The sequence below is a fragment of the Drosophila busckii genome, chromosome X, assembly GCF_011750605.1.
Source record: "Drosophila busckii strain San Diego stock center, stock number 13000-0081.31 chromosome X, ASM1175060v1, whole genome shotgun sequence".
NCBI classification, from domain to species: domain Eukaryota; kingdom Metazoa; phylum Arthropoda; class Insecta; order Diptera; family Drosophilidae; genus Drosophila; species Drosophila busckii.
In genome coordinates, this window is record NC_046608.1 from 15,238,607 (window position 1) to 15,259,666 (window position 21,060).

The window sequence follows — 21,060 nt, forward strand, 5'->3', positions numbered from 1 at the left end:
CCGTCATTTAACAAATAATAACAGAATAATTTTAGCAAATGATTGTAAAATAATAAGAGTGAATTTTTAATTATACAAAACCGCAGCTGCAATTTATATAAATATAACATTAATTGTTATCGATTAAGCTTGTTTTCAATAAGTTACATCTCTAGCCGCTCAGCGGTTGCATAGCGAAAACAGCGAAACAAAACAAAATAAGTTAAGTAATATAAATAATAGCACTATGGAAATTACGCTGGCCGTGCTTAAGCCACATGTGTGTCGCAACACATACGCCTTGCAACAAATCAAAGCGCTAATTAGCAGCAATTTCAATATATTGGAAGCCAAAGAGGTGCGCATTACGAAAGAGCTGTCGGAACGCTTCTATGCGGAGCACAAGGGAAAGTTCTTCTACAACAGGCTAACTACATTTATGCACAGGTAAATCAAGTGTATTTCAATATATTAGTAGCTCCAACCATTAATACATTATATGTTTTAGTGGCCCCTGCTATGCGCTCATATTGCAATCGGAGGCATGCATTCAAAAGTGGCGCCACCTCATGGGTCCAACGAAAGTGTTTAGAGCTGTCTATAGCGAACCCGACTGTATACGTGCGCTCTATGGACTCTCGGATACCCGCAATGCCTGCCATGGATCAGACAGTGAAGCCTCTGCTCTGCGTGAAATAGCAATACTCTTTCCAGAGTTTAAAATAAATAAAACCTGCGAGCAAACGCATAAGGCGTGAGAGCCATGAGAGAAACTCAAGCACACGAGCACCAAAATGTATTCTTAGTCAAAAATATGAGCATTTGTTGTTTCAAAAACTTTATTATATAAATTTTCGTTACATAATACAATTTATACTCCGTTTTACAAGTACGTGTATATAGTAAATACGTATGTATATATAATTTAAGTATGTATGTAAATAGAGAATAGAGATTTGTAGTTTTGTTGTTTTGTTTCTTAAGTTCCTTTGTAAATATGTAGATTGTAATAAAAATTATAAAATTTATAAACTTAACAAATTATATGTACATCAATTGTATGTACGTCCCTTGTAACTGGGCATAACTGTAGTATATAAATAGTATGTGTGTTTGTATATATATCAAATATAAGCATTGCCATAATTCTTTTCAAATCTGGCAAGACGAGCAAGACAATTAAGTATATATAGTGTATGCTGTAGGTTCTCTCCGATTGTAAATAATATAATAATCAATTGAAAATTCTTGCTGTTTAACAAAAAAGAAAGAGAGAGAGCGACACACTATGCATTTAATAGTGTGTGCTGCTCTAACTTATGTAATTTATAAGCGTTTGACGAATTGCTTAATAGTATTTAGTATATTGTAATTTGCTTGCTATTCTCTTATGTGAGTTATTTTTGTTGCAACATTTATCGCCTAAGCGCTACATCAAACAAAAATCGGACATTCTTTGTCTTAAGCTTATAAATATCTTGTTATTTTTTTTTTAATTTTTAATTTTTTGCTTTTTTTTGTTGCTAAACCTTTGGTATCAATTACAATCATTAATGCCTATATGCAGTCCTACAGTTTTTCACAATTCGGGTTACGTGTTTTTTTTTTTTATAGTACACACGCCAATGCTAGAAACATTCAGTTTGAAAGAAGGGGACAGAAAGGTTTTAAGATAGAACTTAAACTGTAGCTAAGTTGCTATGTCTTTCTTAACGGGCTCTACAGTGAAACATAAACATAAAGGATTCACTCCTTAATATAATTAACAAAATGCCAGCAGCGTGTGCAAATTGCTAGACATTTATTCAGAGACTTTTGTTGTTGTGTTTCCTTTGTTGTTGTTGTTATAGTTATAGTTGTTGTTGTTATTGTTGGTGGTCTGAGTTCGTTGGGCAAAGACCAATAGTTAAGCTAAGCTAAGCTCACACAATTTTAAGCACTAGCGCCTCCAATTGTTTATAATTTACAACTATAATTTGAATGCAAGCAGAACACGCTCTGAATTTGTTTTGTTTGTTTGTTTGGTTGGGGTCAACTATTTTTAATAGTTAACAAACAACGACATAACAATTAGAATATTCTTAAAGCAACTTCTCTATGTAACATATAATCTTGAATATCTGTGAATGTTTTGCTTTGCTTTTGCTCATTATTTTTTGTAAGTATTTTGGTAATTTCTTTGCTTTTTTTTTTTTGTTGTTTTTGTTTTTGTTGCGTCTACAGAACTAAGTACATATGTAATTATCAACATTCCATCAACACGTTTCTTGAGCACTTGGAGAATTATTACTCGAACATGGCCATCGAAGATGTGGGCACCACCTCCAGCAGCAGCTGGAAGAACAAAGTTACCTTGTCTGCAAATAGATTCTGAATTAGTTCGAAATTTCGATAGAGTTGAGAGTGGGCGTTACTTACTCATAAAGCGTGGCGTCATGCCCAGCTTGACGAACGGCACATAGAAGATGAGCCCGGCAAAGATGAAGAGCAGTGCATAGAGATACTCAATGCGTGGCGTTTCGAATATGGGCGCGGCAACGAGATACACTGAGATGACCAAGACCACAACGGGAATGATAATTGGCACTTTATATGGCCGTGGATAGTTGGGTTTGGTGAATCGCATCACGATGAGGGCCAACATGGCGCCGCCATAGAATATCCATGCGGTGAAGCTGAAGAAATCAATCAGCGAATCAATTGTGCCATGCAGCACCATTGCCGAGGCAATCAGCGACTGTTAGAAGAGAAATTGGGTGGAAAAGAAGGAGTAGGCAATGTTTAGAACAAGGATTCACAGAAATAGGAGGATTTTGTTAAGAAAACAAAAAAAAACATAATCGAAGCACAATGAATCTAATTTTGTATTTATGGATGGTTGGGGGGAATATAGCCTAAATACAATTAAAAGCAATTTGTGTGTGTTTGGGGTTGCATTTAAGACGGCATATAAAGATTATGTGTTTGTGGGCTTAATTAGAGCAACTTGAACTGCAACTTACGTGGAATATGAGACCAGGTGCTGGTGTCAAGCGTCGCACATGCACATACGACAAGATGTCCAACAGATGACCTTCACGGCTGGCCGCAAAGCAAAGACTGCAAAGAATAGAGAAGACATTTTAAGAATGGAAAACATTTGAGAAAGTTCATTTTGCCACAATTGTAGTCAATCGATCCGAATTCTCATTAATCTTTCGAAGCTCTGAGCAGAAAACTGATATTCTGATATATTTTCCGATAATGTTTTATTTTCCGAATTTGTCGAATAGAAAACTACAATTTGCTACAATTTACTTCCATCTACAGAATTTCGAATTAATATTTTAAGTTTATCACTTTTATTTTCCGAATTTTTCGATTCGACAACTAGAGCGTGGGCTTCGTTATCTATAAATCTTAAAAAGGAACTTCTCAGCTCAGCTCTCAATGGAAAACATCAGATAAAGTTCATTGTGTAACAATTGTAAAGTCAATCGGACTTCAAAGTTCCATATTCTCTTTTCTCTTTCGAACTTCTGAGCAGAAAACTGATATTGTGAAAGTCTATCTCTTTTATATTTTTGAAACTTCAGACTTCGTTAGGCATGTATAGATATTAAAGGGAAACTTTTGAGAAAGTATCAGGTCCTTAGCTGTTAATCTAGTATCAGTTAGTATTTCAGAATTCCATTAGGATATGTCAAAAATTATCTCACAAATATTATAATTATTATTATTTATATGTAGATATTCGATTCGACTTACCGTCCAGCAGCGAAGAGCGTGCCATTGGCACTGCCAAATGTGCTAATGGTAACACTTAGCGGCATTAACCAGGCAAGGGCGCCCAGAATGCGATTGCCAAAGGTGACAGCGACTGCCTCGGACTCGATCATCTCGGTGGCCGACATGGCAGCCAAATAGGAAATGTTAATCAATGCATAACAGAGCGTTACCAATGGTATACCAATCATAATAGAGCGTGGCAAATTCTTGCTGGGATTCTTAATCTCCTCGGTGACATAGTTGAGATTATTCCAGCCATCGTAGGCCCACAATCCCGTATAAAATGCTGTCGCAATGGCCCCAATATTCGGCATCGGCCCATTAAATGCATTCGACAGATGCTGCGTGTTGCCCTGGAACAATTTCCAAGCGCCGCCGCAGATGACAATAACAACGGCCACCAACTTGGCAGCAGTGAAAACATTCTGCACGGCCATGCCCAGATTAACACTATAGCAATTGACAAACAATATCATCACTAAAAGAGGGAGAGAGAGAGAATGAGTTAATTATTGACAAACAGTTCGACAGTTATATAACTTACCAATTGCCACAAGCGCAACCATTTTGACCACGCCCCTGGGCGGATCACATTCGGTGACAAATGCCTCAACGGCATATTGCGCAAAGGATAAACAGATTATGGCCATTTGTGATGGCTTCAACACCAGTGTCGATACCCATGAGAAAAGAAACGCTGGCGCTGGTCCATAAGCGTCCATAAAGTAGGCCCATTCCGCACCAGACGAAGTATTCATCGTGCCAAGTTCAGCGTATGCCAGAGCGCCTGCAAATTAAGCAAATTAATAAGCATGAATAAGTGAAAGTTTTAATGAGTCTGCGTCGCACACAGTGCTGGCCATTCAAATAGTTACAGCTTGATTTTCAAAATTATGCATAGAATTCATATTTCAGTTTATTATTTTGCTGCTGCTCACATTTATTTTTATTGTTCCTATACATATGACGCCTGCTGTTTGCTTATGGCCACAGAGTGGCGTGCTAACTTGTTGTAAGCCAGTCTAACATTAAATTAAATGTCTTGTAAGCAGCTTAGCACGTGCACGTGTCGGTTATAGCCATAAAAGAATTTGCTTTAAGGCTCACCAAATTTATATAAGGCAGCTGATATATACTATACTTATGTAAACATAAAGATGCATTTTTTTTAGTACTATAATTTTTAAAACATTGTTTTTATCTCTTTTATAGACAAAACAAAAGTTTATTATGTTTGACTTATAGTAATCAAATGAATTATTAAAATTATTAAGATATTTGCTAAAATATAAAAATTTAGTTTTGCAATTCGAGCAGAAAAAAATGAAATATTTCAGATATTGATATTGAAATTTTTAACATACTTTAAGATATTCAATTTTTGTTATAAGTATTTTTGATACTATAGGATTTTAATTTTTGAAATTTATTTTTTTTTATATAATAACTTTAATTTTTAAATTTGAATATACTAAAAATATAAACGCACGCATATTTTTATTTAAGATAATATTAATTTGTATATAAAATTGAATGTATTACAGATTTGCCAATTTGAAATAATTAAACTTTTAGTACTTTCAATATAGTTTGTGCTTATTACAGATTATATTACGATATAGGCTCTTGCATTATTTATTTATATAACTAGCGCATTGCTTGAAATTCAATGCTATATTTACGTAAATCAATGAACTGACAAATTCAAATTTGTAATTGAAATATGGCTGGTGAAAAATGTGGGCAAATATAATGGCAAGTTGCACACTTGGCTCAGAAATTGATATGGCAATTGTTGTTTAGAGTATAAAAACAACAATAGAGCGCAACATACGTAACTTATAGACACATATAGCATATGTATATATGTATATGTGTGTATATAGTATTATGGAGGTGCCAGGCACACCCCAATGGGCAAAAACTAAATATGTTGGCCCAGTGCCAGGCGTAACGGCAGCAACAAGTGATGGATGAGAAGCCTGGGATATAATACGACTAACTAGTGTGCAATATAAATGGGTCACTGCACACTGGCTAGACAGCTGCATAAGTATTAGTGTGTGTACGTGTGTGTGTGTGTGTGTGTGTGTGTGTTTACTTACCCAAAAGCGAGAGCAGACCACAGGCAAGCCAGATTATAAAGCTAACTCCAACGGAACCGGTGCGAACCAGTAAACCGGAGGGTGACACAAATATTCCAGACCCTGCAACAAAGTTAATATATGTAAATTAGTGAATGAATGCACTTCCGGCTTGCATAGAATGCTTTCGCTTGCATACGTCATCAGTGTAAAAAGCTTTGACATTGGAAGCTTTTATGGCGTGGCAAGTGGGCGTCAAGCATTGCGTGTTGCATTGATTGCCATTGCGTGCCACATGCGGCATACAACATTTTAAGGTCATAGGTGCATAGCACCGCATTGCTGTTGTTGTTGCCGGTGGCGTATGCGCAATATTTACGAAATTGTATAAACAACAAACAGTCGAAATTGAAATGTACACGTCAACGTCAAAGAAGTTTGAGCTAATACTGTATACTGTAAACAGTACGCGAGCTCGTTATTTAGCCTTTTGTTTATCAATGTTGTCAATGGATATGATACTTTTATGCGTGCGCTAAAAATAAATTACGCATACGCAGCGTTTGCTCGTTAGCGAGCTATACGCGTATATTTTTGGCCAAAACGCGCCTCCAATGTGCTCAATGCTGCAGCACAAGGTGAGCGTAGCGCTCAATAGCAAAAATATTGCCTATGAACTTACCTATCATAGTTCCGACAATTAAAGCCACCCCACTGAAGAGGCCCAGCCTAGAAAAAAAGAAAATCAAAAATAAATGCATAATTTATGTTAATGGTTAAGCAAAGTTAAATCAAATCACAAAACGTTCAAAATAAAACTTTTATTTACCTTCTCTCGAGGTGAACAGTGTCGTTCTGCGTTGAGCCATTCCTCTCCAGCGACTTCCGCATCCGCCCGGTCCCTGATGAGTCGGTCTCTGTCGCTTCGGGCCCTTCTGTCCCAAAAGACCCATTGGCACACATAGTCCCGTTGTTCGTTGCTTTTGTTGGCACATTATGTCCTACGAATCACAGAGCAAAACAAAAATAAAAAAACAAAAAAAAAAAGAGAAACGCCAATTAGCAAAACACACACAATAACAATAAAATATATGCACAGATAATTGTGTCGGCATTAGTTAAAAAATACAAAAAAAAAGAACTTGTCCTATTGAATGATTTGATAGATAAACAAATAGTCGGCAAAACTGTTTCTATTTTCGTTTTTATATACACACACACACACACACATACAAGTATATTGTATATTTCGGTTATAGCCTTGGCTAATGAATGCCTCACGCATTAGACGCATATCAGCAGACACATGTATCTACATAGATAGCGGCGCCCATTCACATATATACACACACACACACACACACATACAGACATGGATGAGCACCCACCTCTATTATCTGTTGAATTAGTTTTGCATGCGTTTTTTTGCAAGCAAAATAGTTGTGATATTTTATCGCGCATGGCATGGACGGATAACAAATAGCCAAAATTATTTCGCCGCGAATTTCAGCTCTCAGCGATTCAGAATATAACCAACGAAAGCGAATCTCAATAAAATAACGAATGCTGGCTAGCTGGCTGGCTGCTGCTGCTGCTAATGCGGCTGCTAAAAAACGCGTGCGATGTGGGCGACTATTCGCTGGCAACTATGCCAACAGTTTGCAGGCGCGTCGTCAAATATGTTTCCACACACACACACACACGCGCGAGCACACACGAACACAAAAGTAAAAGCTTCGTTCTGCCGACAATAAGAACACGAAGCAAGCGCCTGTCGCTGTCCACGAAATTGTCGCTGCTGCTGCTGCTGATGCTGAGCAGAGATCTCTCTCTCTCTGTCTCTGGCTGGCTCTCTCACTCGCGTTGCGGCTCCAAAAGGCTGGGCGCCTGTAATTCTATTGCTATTGCTCTCTTTAACGTTTGTCGTCGGTTCTCGGCTTCTTCGCCACTTGTCTACGTGACACGAATGCCGGCAATATGTACATATGTATGTATATAATTTATTGTATGTATATTTGCACAAGTACAAGTCCTCGCCTCGTGCGCCTAATTTATACAGCCAGAGTAAAATCTCAAAGTTTTTTACGCTTTTGCCTGTTTTTGCAATTTGTTATGTATGAATTTTAATAGCGCGCTGCTTGTCACTGCAGACAAATTATTTGCAGCCACATTTTCACACTGATGAGCAGCGCGAAGGTGAAGAGATTTTCTTTTACAAATTTATGTACACACAGACACACGCGAAAGCTTGTACATACATATATCTATGTATGTATGCATGTATTGGTGATTATTTATTTATTTATGTGTTTTTTTTTTTTTTTTTTTTTTTTTTTGGTCGGTTGCTCGTCGTTTGCTATTTATAACAGCACACAAATATTTTCTGTTCACAAAATATCGCAATTTGAATATTTTCTCAGGCTATTTGGCTTTTTATTATAGCAGCGCTGCTGCTGCTGCTGTTTTTCTAATTTTCTTTCGTGTTTTCAGCTAATGCTGCGCTTGTGTGCTTTTATTTGCGCTTGTCGGCGTTTGTGTCTTTGGCCACGTTTTTATTTGCCCGTAGTCGCCTTGTCCACTGTTCAATCAAAACTGCAGTACAGTGGCACACAATTGTACAGTGGCACACAATTTGAGCATTGCAAGGGTTCCCAAGCAGAGAACTCTGCTCCCACACACACTCGCGCTCTTAAAAAAGCATAAAAAGCATCGCTGCTCTTTTATTGTGCGTGCTGCTGTACAGCAGTCGAATTTTTTTTTCATTACTCTTGCGCTCTTTTCAGCGCGCGCGCTCTTTCTCGCATAATTGTTTTGAAATGATTTTTGGTTGAATTGAATGTGTGCTCGTGGCTGGCGGCTGGCGGCTGGCGGCTGTCTTGTTTGCACTGTACTCAATCTCAATCAACAACAACTTGCTGGCTCAATTGACTGTTTATTAAATGCGGAATTCCCTAAACGATTGCCATTGCCCTCTCACTCTTTCACGCTCTTTCTGTTTTGCAATGGATCATGTGCTCGCTGCTGCTCTTGCGTGTCTATTACACATCTGTTAAGTTAAGCAATTGCATGGGTTGTGCGCTCGCTTACGCATTTGCTCTTCACTTAAATTGTTTCATCAGCCATTTGACTCCTACAGGGCAACACGCATTAGGCTATGGACTGCATTGCTGCTGGACCCTATCTAATACGTCAGCAGCAGCTGCCATACACACGCGCCTAAACTTATAAATAAATAACGTGTGACGAGCATACACACATATGTACATACATACATAGCATGTTTTTAAATATGTATGTTTTTAGTTATGTATGTATGTATATGCATGTCACATATAAACATAAATAAACTGTTTCTTGCACGAGTATTTTATTGTGCTTAATCTTGCTAGTCTTTCCCTTTCTCGCTCTTCTTTTTCTTTTTTGCCATGCTTTCTGTCATAAAAGTCACGCGGTTAGCGAACATTCTTGTTTACCATGCTTAAATTTTGTTTTTGTTTCTCTGTCCTTTTTTTTTCGCTTTGCAAGCACATTACTGTATTAAACTAGGCACAGTGGTACAGAGAACGTTAGTAAACAAATCAAAGTCTACAGAATAATTGCTTTTGCATGCAAATATTTGAAAACAAGTGTATTTTCAAATGTAAATGCTTGCCGTTCCTTTGAATGTTAAGTGTCAAGACTTGTCACAGCCTCTGAAATATGCTATACATAATATTAAGCTTTTAAGTTTGTATTTAGTTATGTACATACATACATATGTATGTAAATATAAATATATATTATAAATATGTACATACATTTGATTTGACATTTTGCCCAACAACATAAACATAAATTTTTCAGTGCAAAGCATATTTAAAGTTAGCAATTATATATACAATGTTTTAATTATTCTTCATTTTTAGAGTTTGTCCTTCAGGATTGAAGCCTGCTGGCTTAAAGTCACAGCAAATATTAAGGCAAACGAACTCATTTGTTTGGCTTGCGCGCATTGCATTGCACCGTTATTTTTCTTTTGCTTCGTATTCGTTTTTGACAGTGGACAAGGTTGTTAGTGTTAAGCTCAAAATTCTAAATAAATGAAAAGCAGCATTGCTTGTTAGCCAATAAATTGCTCTTTAATTAAAACTTTACATTAGCCTTTTCAATTAAGAATCTAATTTGTTTTGCCCATAGCATTCATTCACATACATAGCACATGTACTAATTAAACTAACAGCTTGTTAAATGGCAACAGCAGATCATCTATTAATAAGGCGCAGCCCTACCCTTACTCCCCAGCCCTGCAAATCAATCAAGTAACGGACCCCAGCTTATTACATAGGCTTGGGACATTTGTCAGTTTACAATTAGCTCAGCTTGTGCAAAGAGCAAAAAGCGAAAAATGCGAACGCTTGGACTTGCACGTAGACTGCGATAAAGTGAGAGGGCGAGAGCGCAACTCGCCACAGGTAAGAGCAGTGCAGTTATTGTCAGCAAAGTCGCCTGCGCGACTGATTTAGTAAATTTGTTTTTCTTACGTTTTGTTGTTAATAAATTCGACAAATTGATGTGAGAGTCAAATAGATAAAGTTAAGTAAACAATAGTTCATGTTACTGGACACCCAGCAAATTGTTGTTATGAAGTGGGCGTCAGTCTGGTGCGCTAGCAAGTGATTGAGCTTGGTACACACACACATATGCACACAGCTGTGACGCAAAGCAAAGCGCTGCTGACGCCGGCAGAGCAACGTCTTGCCATGAGTAATAATCACGCGGATAGAAAAAAAAATAAAAGTTGCGCCTCTCTCTCTCTCTCTCTCTCTCTCCGTTCTTTTTCTTCGCAGACTGCTGCAAATGAAAATTTTAAATATAATTTGCCACACAAAGCGAAATTTAGCGCAAGGGGTGAAACGTTTAGCTGCATTATTATTGGCAGGTGTCCAAATTAAAATGATGCTCTATGCGTATGTGTGTGTGTTTAAATATTTATTAAGCAAACACACACACACACACACACACACATGCATAAATGTATTGTATTTAGTTGGGCGCATATTTTGCAATTGTTTAACTGTCAACTGTGAAATGCAATGCGGTAAACAAACAAACAAACAATAAGTTGTATGGGTTATATTTAAACTTTTTGCATAGCCACCCTAACAATTATTTGCTGCCCACGCAGCAGTGTATAATATTAAATATACAATTTATTAGTTTATTTATTTAACGATCGCGCTAGGCTGCTGCTGTGCCTGTTAATGAAAATAGCGCATGCAATGTTTTTATACATAAATTATAAAATGTCACAAAATTCAATGAAAACAAGCGCTAGATCAATTGATTGATTGATTGATATGTATTTTGGGCAAATATTTGTGCATGCCGACAATCAAAGCACGCTCTCGAACTTGTCAGGACATGTTAAGCAAACGAAAGCAACACGCATACGCAGCGTGTGACTAGAGCAATGCGAACTTAATTGATTTGTCAATATAAAAAGCAAATATTAACTAAAGTTTGCGCCCATAGGCAATACCAGAGACAGAGAGAGAGAGAGAGAGAGAGAGAGAGAGAGAGAGAGGCGTGTATTTAGCACAGCGCTACTTTTTATGTATATATTTATATATAAAACTTGAAACAAATATGTTTATACATATGTACATAGCATTTGCGTCAGCAGCAGCGGCTTTGTATATGTGTGTGTGTGTCTAGTTCGCTGCTCCCGGCATGTCTCCGGTTTATTGGATGCTGTCGAAAATGTTCGCAGTGTTCGCTTAATTGAAATGTATCGTTTACTTTTACTCAGCTCAATTAACGACAAGTGCAGACAACGGACTAGCTCTCACTTTGAGCTGCGGGTGGCTGACTGGGGGGGGTGGGCAGCTGCCAACTGCAGCCAAAGTCAATGTCAAGGCGTCTTAAGTGCCTCGCTCTGTGCCTGACTTGCACTTTGCCAATGATTTTAGCTCAAGCAACAGGGGGTTGGCTTAAGTGTCGCTCTCGCTCGCTCACTCTGCCGCTCAATTAAGCGCACTTGCCACACAGTCAAGCATTTTATTTTGCCTCACAATTTACATATATTTTTATATACATAATGTTTTCTTTTTTTTTAATTTTAAAAAGTGCACACACACACACACAGAAACATCAACGACCTTGACATTGTCAACGCATTAGTGCGAAGGTCATGCACTTAAGCAGTGCGTGACAATTGCCTCGGCTAAAAGATTGCACTGCCTACAAGCGGAAAATGCAAAGAACATGAAAAGCTTTTGGCACTCGACACTTGCCACCGTTTGTTGCATATGCTGCAAGTACTTTCCTCTCTGTCACATTATTAGAAATAATACAAAGCGAAATGGTAAAGAATAAAGTGGAAAAAAATAAAGTTTTTAGTTTTCAACAATAAAAAATATACAATGATTTTTAAGCATTAGCAACACAATTTAAGCAGCTTACTAAATGTCTAAAGTATTTGAAGAGCAGCTCAGGAGCAACTTAAATAAATTTGAAGTTAGTGTTATTTACTTTCAATATCGAAATATTTACACTTATCAAAAAAAAATTCCCCATTCTAATCTAAAACTGTTGGGACAGCAAATAAATTCAGTTAAAATGTGATAAAAAGTGCAAGCAGCTTAATTAAATATTTAAGACAAGATAATTATTTCAAAAGTACTCAGTAATTATAGAAACAACAATAAATGTGCGATAACCTTGCAATGGCAATGGAAAAATTTATTTATGATAAAAGTTGCATAACTTTCATTTAAACAATTTTAATCTCGCTGTCTTTCACTTTCTATAAACATTATCATCAAAATTTCAACAGCGATAAGTGAAATTGAGTGTTGGGTATTAAAAAAAACAAGATAATGCAAAATTTTAAATGTCCATCAGTTTTGATCTAAACAGATTTAACGCTTGAGTCTAAGCCTATGCATGTTTGTGTGTGTGTGTGTGTGAGTGTGTGTGTGTTGCTCGTTGCGCGTTTCAATTTAAGTCAATTGATTTTTATTTGACTCGTGACGCGCCAACTTCAGCGACTTTCCCCCCACATTGCTGACGCTAATGATTGGGCATGTATTTTAATTATAAAGCGATAAATTCATTTGACTAGCCTCAGCTAGGCGTCGCAATTTTCAGACACACACACACACACACACAGAGATGACAAATTGTAAATAGAAATAGAGAATTTAGAATTTTGCCATTCAATTGATTGCTAAAAATAACAAAATACCAAAGGCGCAACAGCAAAATATTCTCAACGTCAACGTCCAACGTCAATGCTCATAAATGAAAATTTAATGTATTAAAGCTTTCCCACCTATGGCCGCTTTTCCCACACATTTCTTTCTTATGCATGCATCCTTGAGAGCCTTTCTACAATTTCTCAGTTAATTTCTTGATGGTTTTTCGAGACATTTGTTTATTTTCTCCTCATGCAAGCTTAATGAAAATAGACAAAAATTGTGAAATAGCAAAGCCACGAGCGCCAAAGCCGAAGGACTCGTAAGGACGTGGCACGAGCAAGGCATTGAACTCAATTTTAAGAGAGCATAATCCAGACACGAGCCAGTCGACAACAGATACTCTCACACACACGCACACACACACAAGTGTGTTTATGTAAAGGTATTGAGACTTAAATTTAGGGGCTCGTCGTTGCCCTTGCTGGGGGACATTGTAACTATAAAAGGCAGCAAGTAATAGGAGAACAGCAAGAGCAGATGGAATGCATAGATTGCAGATATATGTAAATATATACATAGATAAAAGCAAAAGCTTATATACATACATATCTATCGTATTTGCTGAAGTTAATTTCGATTTATGCGCCTTTGAATCTGTTAATATTTCAATTTAAAAATAATTCAAAAATCTTTAGCATGCTTTAAACAAATTATATAAAAATTAATATAAATATTAACTTATACTTGGCAAATTTGTGTTGAATTTTAAATATGTAACTAATACTAGACTTTTAACAATTAGTTATTTATTTAAAGTTGACAATACAGTATTTCAAATTAATTTGATACACTCATAAATAGCTGTTAGTGTTGGTTATTAACACTTTTTATATTTTAAACATTTCTTTTACTTGCATTTTCAATAAAATTTGCATTAATTTTGCAAAGTATTTCAACATTTTAAAACTTTCTCTAAATTCTATTCAAAGTGCAGCTACCCGACAGCGTTGCCAGATGTTTGCAAATGCGCACATTTTAATGCACGTTTACTAAATTGGATATTTCTAGGCGCTGCTATTAAAATCAAATGCCTGTGCAGGGTCACACACACATACACAAATACACACACACACTCAGACAGACAGACAGCTAGGCGTAGGCGGAGTGGCCACCTGTTTTTATGACATAGTCGCTACCAAATAAGGCAAAACTTACGCAATTGCCGGTTACTGGTGACGTTGTGGCCCACAAAGCAGCTATATATATATATATATAAAATATATATATATATCATGATATATATATATGCAGCCATAGTAGTGGGCACAATGTTGATTTTGTTGTTCAATGACAAAAGCTTTGGCTTAACGCATGCGCTGCTGTGCATGTCCTTGCGAGGACAACGAGCTGGCTAATAATATGTGCGCTTCCCACGCACCACTCACTGACAAAATCAGGCAGCCCCAGCAGCCCAGCCCAACCCAACCACCCCCAATAAAGCAGCAGCAGCAGGACCAACCCCAAAGTCTAGCGCTTTGCGTGGGCTACACACACAAGCATAAACGCACATATACATATGCGTGTGTGTGTGTGTGTGTGTGTGTGCCGGCTGCTGCTGCTGCTGATTTTGCTGTGCGCCGCATCGTTGTGTGAAAGTTTTGTGCGAAATTTTTGATGATGGAGTAAAACTGTAGCATAGTTATCTGCGCAGCTAGCCGCTGCCTGGCAAAAGGGTCATTGCCTGAAGGTCTTGCTGCGGCCCAGGCACAGTTACAGTTACAGCTCAACACAGCCACACAGCTTGTAGCCAAGGGTTGATTTTAGTGCTTTGATTTACGACGCTGCTAATTTAAATTGCGTTGTTAAACATATTACTCGATTGATATTGCAGTCATGCAAGGCATTAAATTAAAAGCCTTGGAGCTAACTAATTGACTAGCAGCTTTGCAGCTGTGCTCTTGGCATTGTCCTTGACCACAAAGCTCTGCGACTTAATTGCAAATGCTGCTGCGCAATTCCTTAAGCCTGTCTTGCTATTAAATTAGTATAATATTAGAATTTGCTTCATGGCGCTTCGTAGCTAGAAAAGTAATGCTAGTGGAAATGGCATAAAAATTCACAGAAATGTGCGTGCCTTAGCTAAAATTATATTGCTGACTGCCTCTAGTTAAGTGCAGTCTTTAGTTGACAGCAAGAAATGTAAGAAATGCTTCAACCCAAGCAGCTGCAAACTTGACTCTTTTCATTTCGTTAAGCGCATTAACTGAAAATGTCCTTGTGGCCTTTTGGTACAGTTGCATAGCTCTAAGCTTAGTGATAAGAGTCTTAACTGTTGCGTAATCAGTTTGACATCAAAAAGCGCAACCGAGACCACGCCCACACGCCCAGGAAGAGATTTTGTTTGCTACGCATTGCATATTTGCTTGTGTGTGTGCGTGCGTGCGTGCGTGTGTGTGTGTTGCACTAATTGCTGAGCGTGACCCACACACACACACACACACAGTTTGTTGTTGCACTTTTGCCGGAAGCCCAAGTTGTGCCGGTTGCAATTTATAATAAACTTGGCTTAAAGCACAAACAGCTGTTTAACACACACACAAACACATGCACATGTATATTTTTTTTAGCAATTATTTATTTTCGACTAGCTTAACGCATGCGCTTGCTGCTGCTGCTGCATTGAGCTCAAATTTTGCCTGGGCAAACATCGCTTTAAAATAATAGCTCATACGCACCATGTAGCCAAATATAACGTATACGCCAGCGCACACAATTATGCACGTGGCAATGCAAAAAAAAAATGCGACACACTAATTAGCAAACAAACCAAAAAAAAAATTAACACTTGTAGCTTATTTTATTATAAGTTAGTGTTGCAAAAAAAAAAAAAGTAAAAAAAAAATAGTTGTTCTTTTATTGTTGTGGCAGCTTGCACTCACCATCGGCATGAATATGATTTGTGTGGTTTGGTTCGACATGCTGATACATGACTTGTTGCAGTGCACCAATGTCGTCACTTTCATGTCACTTTAAACACTACAAGAGAATGAACGCGAACGCGTCTGTCTCTCGCTATATATACGACAACTGGGGCCGCCCCAAGTACACTCGGTACACTCGTAGGCGAGAAAAAAAACCAACAACAACGTATCGGCTAACGTTGTCGCTAAAACTTGCCGGCCCGGCTTCACTCCCAAAACGTAAAAGTATTTTACACACTGTGCGACATAACCGAGAGCAAAGTGCATGCATTTAAATTTACTAAATCAACTAGTAAAATATTGTTTTTTAATATAAACTGCTTTGATTGCATAAGCAAATGCGCGTAACTTTTTGCTTGCTTTAATCAAACTATAATTATGTTACGCAGTGTCATTTACACTTGGCTGTGCGCAAAGCTTTTATTTTCGTCATGCTCCTTTATGAGCTTTTCGCCGCCCTTTGACTTTGTCAGTTAGAGTAGAAGAGCATGCTAAAGAGAACTTTCGAGCAAAAGAGCAGCAGCTGTCATATCATATACATATACATATATACATATGTATATATATAGCTATGCGTTGTAGTTCTGCTTGCCTGTATGTAAAAAGTTACTGGCATATTATTCGTAGTGTGTGTTGCGTATAGAATTGCGTCTGGGCCTGTCAGCATTTTTATATATGTATATATATCTATCTATATGCATCTGTGCAGAGCTTTGACTTATGATCGACAGTTGTTGTTGCTTTCGATAATCAACATTTTAATATTTATATACATAGCAATTGCAACCTTTTTCTTTCTCTTGTGTTTGCCTTTCTAACTTTGTATGCTTGTAAAATTCATCTTGGTTAGCGCGTCAGAAAAATCGATGAGCTATAGCATTCATTCGTATTAATGGCGTAGGCGTTTTGCTCTACTACATACATCCATACATTCACTTATATAAACTATGCGCACACGTAATCTGAGATTCGTTTTGTTGCATTAGTAAGCCCTTATCCGCTAAAAGCCAGTTCAGGCCTAGAGAGATCCATGTTTTTTATTAACCGCAGCGAAAGCTTTGTGTAAGCGATATCCCAGCATTGGTTTTCAAGGGTTATACAAATATATACATAACTATGTATTTATTCGCACATTTCCGTAACCTCAACTAATATGCGGCAAGCAAGCAGTTCAGTTTTCACAAATATATCAAATGAGTTAGTTTTAGTCGTTAGTATACTGTGACTATAGCAGTTAATTATTGCTAAGCAATTGTCAACATCAAAATTTATATTTGTTGGTGATGGCAAATTTGAACCACGCGCGCATAGCTGAGCAGTATGAGCACAAACTCCAGGATGTGGCGGCCGGCCAACTGCGCGCACAAATATCGATATTATTGAACATATGACTTTTTAGCGACAGTCGACACCAATCGAAACCGACGGCGATATTTATACATAAATCATTGCTGAATAACAAAAATTCTACTATTAGCTTTTTAGCTTTTTTAAGCAGATTTTCGTGCAAAATAAACTAAACAATTAACATACTTATTCTGATATGAAAATTAACAACACTTAATCAATCGAATTTTCTTAGGCAATCGAGTTGAACGAACAACGTTATCGATTTCTCACATCACTAATGTTGTAATTGTGTGCAAAAAGAAAAGAAAGAACAAAACAACAGAGCCAGTGCAAGGTGAAAGCAAAAAGCAAAAAGACCAAACCACATTACGTACCTAATGGGCAACTTCGTGAGCAGACAAAATGCAGCTGTCGAGGAAGCAGATCATCCTACTAACCATGCCTACAAATATCCGCCACGCATGGGCAACTTCTTTGGCAGTCACTTCATAATGGGCGGTGAACGTTTCGACACGCCCCAACCCGAATCATACTTGTTTGGTGAAAATGCAGATCTTAATTTTCTGGGCAGTCGACCCACAGCGTTTCCCTATCCTCCGCCACAAGCGAATGAACCAACCAAGACGCTTAAGAGTCTGGTCAACATACGCAAAGAGTCCGTGCGCTTTGTGCGTATACCAAATGACAAAAAGCCCACAGACAGCGATATCGATGCATTGAAAGAGAAGAAAAAGAAGCTCAAAGAGGGCAACATTGAAGAAGTGGACGGAAATGTAATGTGCAGCATGACGGGCGGTGTCGATATAGATGCAGTGCCTCCCACATGCTGCTATAACGTTGAATTCACATTCGATTCGGATGCCAAGTGCGCGATCACTGTTTATTACTTTTGTAGTGAGGATGTTAGCCCCAGCGGTGTGACATTGTCGCCACGCGAGGGACTTACGCTCACCTCGGATACGTATCACTACGAGAAGGGCATCAACCAGAGCTTCTCACAGCCCGGACATATATTTAACCCGCAACTCATACCCGAAGATGAACTTATCTACAATTCTGGTCGCGAGCAATATCCTGTGGCCATACACTGCGTCATCGAGGAGGGCAACGACGAGTGCCGCCAATCGCACACCACAATTTGCGTCATTGATCATCATCCGGAGACCAATAGCTATGTGCTGCGTGCTCTGAAGCAGAAAATCTTTGTCGACGGCCTTTGTTATTTGCTGCAGGAGATCTATGGCATTGAGAACAAGGCAGTGAACAAATCCTCAATTGATGAGGATATCGATGATCATGGCAGCGAGTGCGTCATTTGCATGAGCGAAACGCGTGACACTCTCATACTGCCCTGCCGCCATCTCTGTCTCTGCAACTCGTGCGCTGACTCGTTGCGCTACCAGGCCAACAATTGTCCCATTTGTCGTGCCCCATTCCGTGCGCTCTTGCAAATCCGTGCCGTGCAGAAAGGCATCAGCACGCATATGTTGCACCAGAACACGCCCACTTCGGGCGGCGAGCCAGCGCCTGTCGATGTGCCGCCTGGCTATATACCCGTCTCGCTCATTGAGGCGCTCAATGGTCCGCCACAGTATGTGGCACGCGCTAGGTAATGCTGCAGCATTTAAATCAATGGGTTGCCAATGAAAAATTTTTAGCCAAAGTGTATATCAATATCGCCTAATTCATATTCATATCAACTTTTATTTCATTTTGCAGAAACAGCGAACATGATATAACGGATAGCAGCGCCACTGCAGCCGCTTCGACAATGACCACTGGTGACATCAAGCCCACATCACCGATCAAGTCGAGCAGTCAGCGTCGGCCAAAGATCAAGAAGAATGCTTCGACATGCACCACCACCAACGAAGTGGGCACCATTACCAATACCGCTGGTGGGGGCGGCGGCGGCGGCGCCTCCTCGGCGCTGTCGGTCGTTGAAATTGAAAGTGATCCGAAAAAGTCCGCAGCCACATCGCCCATGTCGCCACCAACGCCAACGCTAAGCTGCTCGTCGGACAAACAAGAGCTGCATATTGTTAATGAACGTCATGCGGGTCTTAAGTATCAGAAGCGCAACCACAACGAAGGTGATGATGAGGATAGTGAAAATGAGAAATTATCGCCGCTGCTTTCGCCTGGAAGTCGCAGCAAGCACAATTCAACTAAATCGCTCAAGCAGGTGGTGGCGAGCTTAGGCGACGACGATGAAGATGATGTAGTGGTCAATGAGGCTGCAACTCCAACTAGCACTCCGGATGCAGAGTCTCAGCCAGTGCGCAAGAGCTCATCATTAAAGCGCACAAATCAACGTCCCGAACTGGCAGATGAGAATACGCCCAGCATGGAGAGTGGCTCACTGGCAAACAATCTAAGTGCCGAAGACTCCGACTACTATACGCCGGAGGACACTCAGAACACAATACTCAGTCCGCTCTGTTCGAATGAGCGGGCCAAGAGTGGCGATCCGCTTTGTGGCGCCACCACAATTACCAATCGCAGCAGCACCAATTTGAGTGCACCCAATGCCGTCGTCGTGGGCTTTGTAAGCGGCGTCAAGAAGAACGCCGCTGCCGCTCTTCACAAGAAATCCACATCGGTGGGCAATATTGTGGGACCAGGCGGGCCAGTTGATCTAAAGAGCAACAATGTTAGCTCACTACCGGGTAAGCGTCTCTAAATGTTTTCAATGAATTAAAAACAATTTGTACTGTTTTAAGCTTTATATATAAAAACTTCTCTATTTTAGATATGCTGGACAGTCCGGTGAGCGGTAATTCGGCATCGACGCGTAGCTCAAGCGACAGCTACTCATCCAGTTCATCAACCAAGCAGCTTCTTAGCTCCAATCCAACCACAACATCGACGGCCAATATTATTGTTGATGACAAGACTGCTTTGCAGAATGCCGTCAATGTTTGAGATTATCATCTCCACTCTACTGACTATCCATTTAACGAAAATCGTGCTGCATATGTGCAAACAATTGTTTCATACATAGCATAAAATGTGTAAACCTTTCGGAATGACAAGTGTCTGCATATATGTAGGTATGTACTTATATGATAATGTTTTATTTATTTGTAGCGCCTAATCTTAGTTAAATCAGTGCCGCTTCCCCTTTGGGCCATAGACCAGCGTGCAATAAACACACAGTTATATACACACATAGTGAAGCACTTTAACAGCAACAGTATACAACATTAAATATATATACAAATATATTATATTTAGCATAACATTAAAATCTATACTTATATCGATATATCTTATGATACATAATAAGCAACAAATGGCTTGGGTATATAAATGAACAAAATATTACGAACAATAATAACAAAAAAATATACTAGTACAACATTCCAACAAGCAGCTCCAAATACACATGACAGCAATTATTTTATTAGCTAAATAAAAACCATAAACAAAAGATTGTTTTACTTTTTCTTTTTTTTTTTGAAGTTTAGTTCAATTCAAATACTTGCATATGCTATGGCTGCTCAACAAGCAGCAGGTATCGTATATCGAGCAAAGCTTTGGATGACACTTGCTAAAATCAAGTTCGATAACAGTCTTCAGTTGCCAATTTGGTTTTGTTTACTTTTGCAAGCTTGAACCTGGTATCATAACGTTCGCCTAATAAAATAATACATAAATTAACTAAATTGTGTAACGCTGAAAAGGCGCAACGACAAGCAGGGTATGTAAAACTGCAAA

The 21,060-nt window shown here is 38.7% G+C and overlaps 4 protein-coding genes across 9 annotated transcripts in view; 3 read left to right on the forward strand and 1 right to left on the reverse strand.

Annotated features, from left to right (window-relative positions):
• The first annotated feature begins 155 nt into the window (after positions 1-155).
• Positions 156-2,240, forward strand: LOC108606694 (nucleoside diphosphate kinase 6). Its single transcript, XM_017997061.1, has 2 exons — positions 156-426; positions 488-2,240. Exons 1-2 carry the CDS (start codon positions 227-229, stop codon positions 735-737), a joined length of 450 nt encoding a protein of 149 aa, XP_017852550.1. The 5' UTR covers positions 156-226; the 3' UTR covers positions 738-2,240.
• On the reverse strand, positions 1,835-16,055 carry LOC108606693 (b(0,+)-type amino acid transporter 1). 5 transcript variants are annotated; one of them, XM_017997057.1, is made up of 9 exons: positions 15,949-16,054; positions 6,661-6,832; positions 6,514-6,560; positions 5,853-5,954; positions 4,292-4,534; positions 3,727-4,225; positions 2,982-3,078; positions 2,398-2,716; positions 1,835-2,336 (listed from the first exon to the last, which is right to left on the reverse strand). In XM_017997057.1, the coding sequence occupies exons 1-9, from the start codon at positions 15,995-15,997 to the stop codon at positions 2,266-2,268; spliced, it is 1,599 nt and encodes a 532-aa protein (XP_017852546.1). In that variant the 5' UTR covers positions 15,998-16,054; the 3' UTR covers positions 1,835-2,265. The 5 variants fall into 5 exon arrangements, with proteins under 5 accessions (XP_017852546.1, XP_017852545.1, XP_017852549.1 ...); XM_017997056.1 differs by lacking the exon at positions 15,949-16,054 and adding an exon at positions 7,220-8,110; XM_017997060.2 differs by lacking the exon at positions 1,835-2,336 and having other exon boundaries at positions 2,483-2,654; positions 15,949-16,055.
• Positions 16,056-17,615: 1,560 nt separating this feature from the next.
• On the forward strand, positions 17,616-20,571 carry LOC108607268 (E3 ubiquitin ligase Rnf157). The gene is made up of 3 exons (XM_017997961.1): positions 17,616-18,949; positions 19,060-20,009; positions 20,093-20,571. The coding sequence occupies exons 1-3, from the start codon at positions 17,718-17,720 to the stop codon at positions 20,263-20,265; spliced, it is 2,355 nt and encodes a 784-aa protein (XP_017853450.1). The 5' UTR covers positions 17,616-17,717; the 3' UTR covers positions 20,266-20,571.
• Positions 20,572-20,825: 254 nt separating this feature from the next.
• LOC108606375 (glutamine-dependent NAD(+) synthetase) overlaps positions 20,826-21,060 on the forward strand; it is a 32,079-nt gene continuing 31,844 nt past the window's right edge. For both annotated transcript variants that reach the window (XM_017996430.1, XM_017996429.1), the window contains exon 1: positions 20,826-21,043. The gene's annotated coding sequence lies outside the window, so the exon portion shown is untranslated. The remainder of the gene's footprint in view (positions 21,044-21,060) is intronic.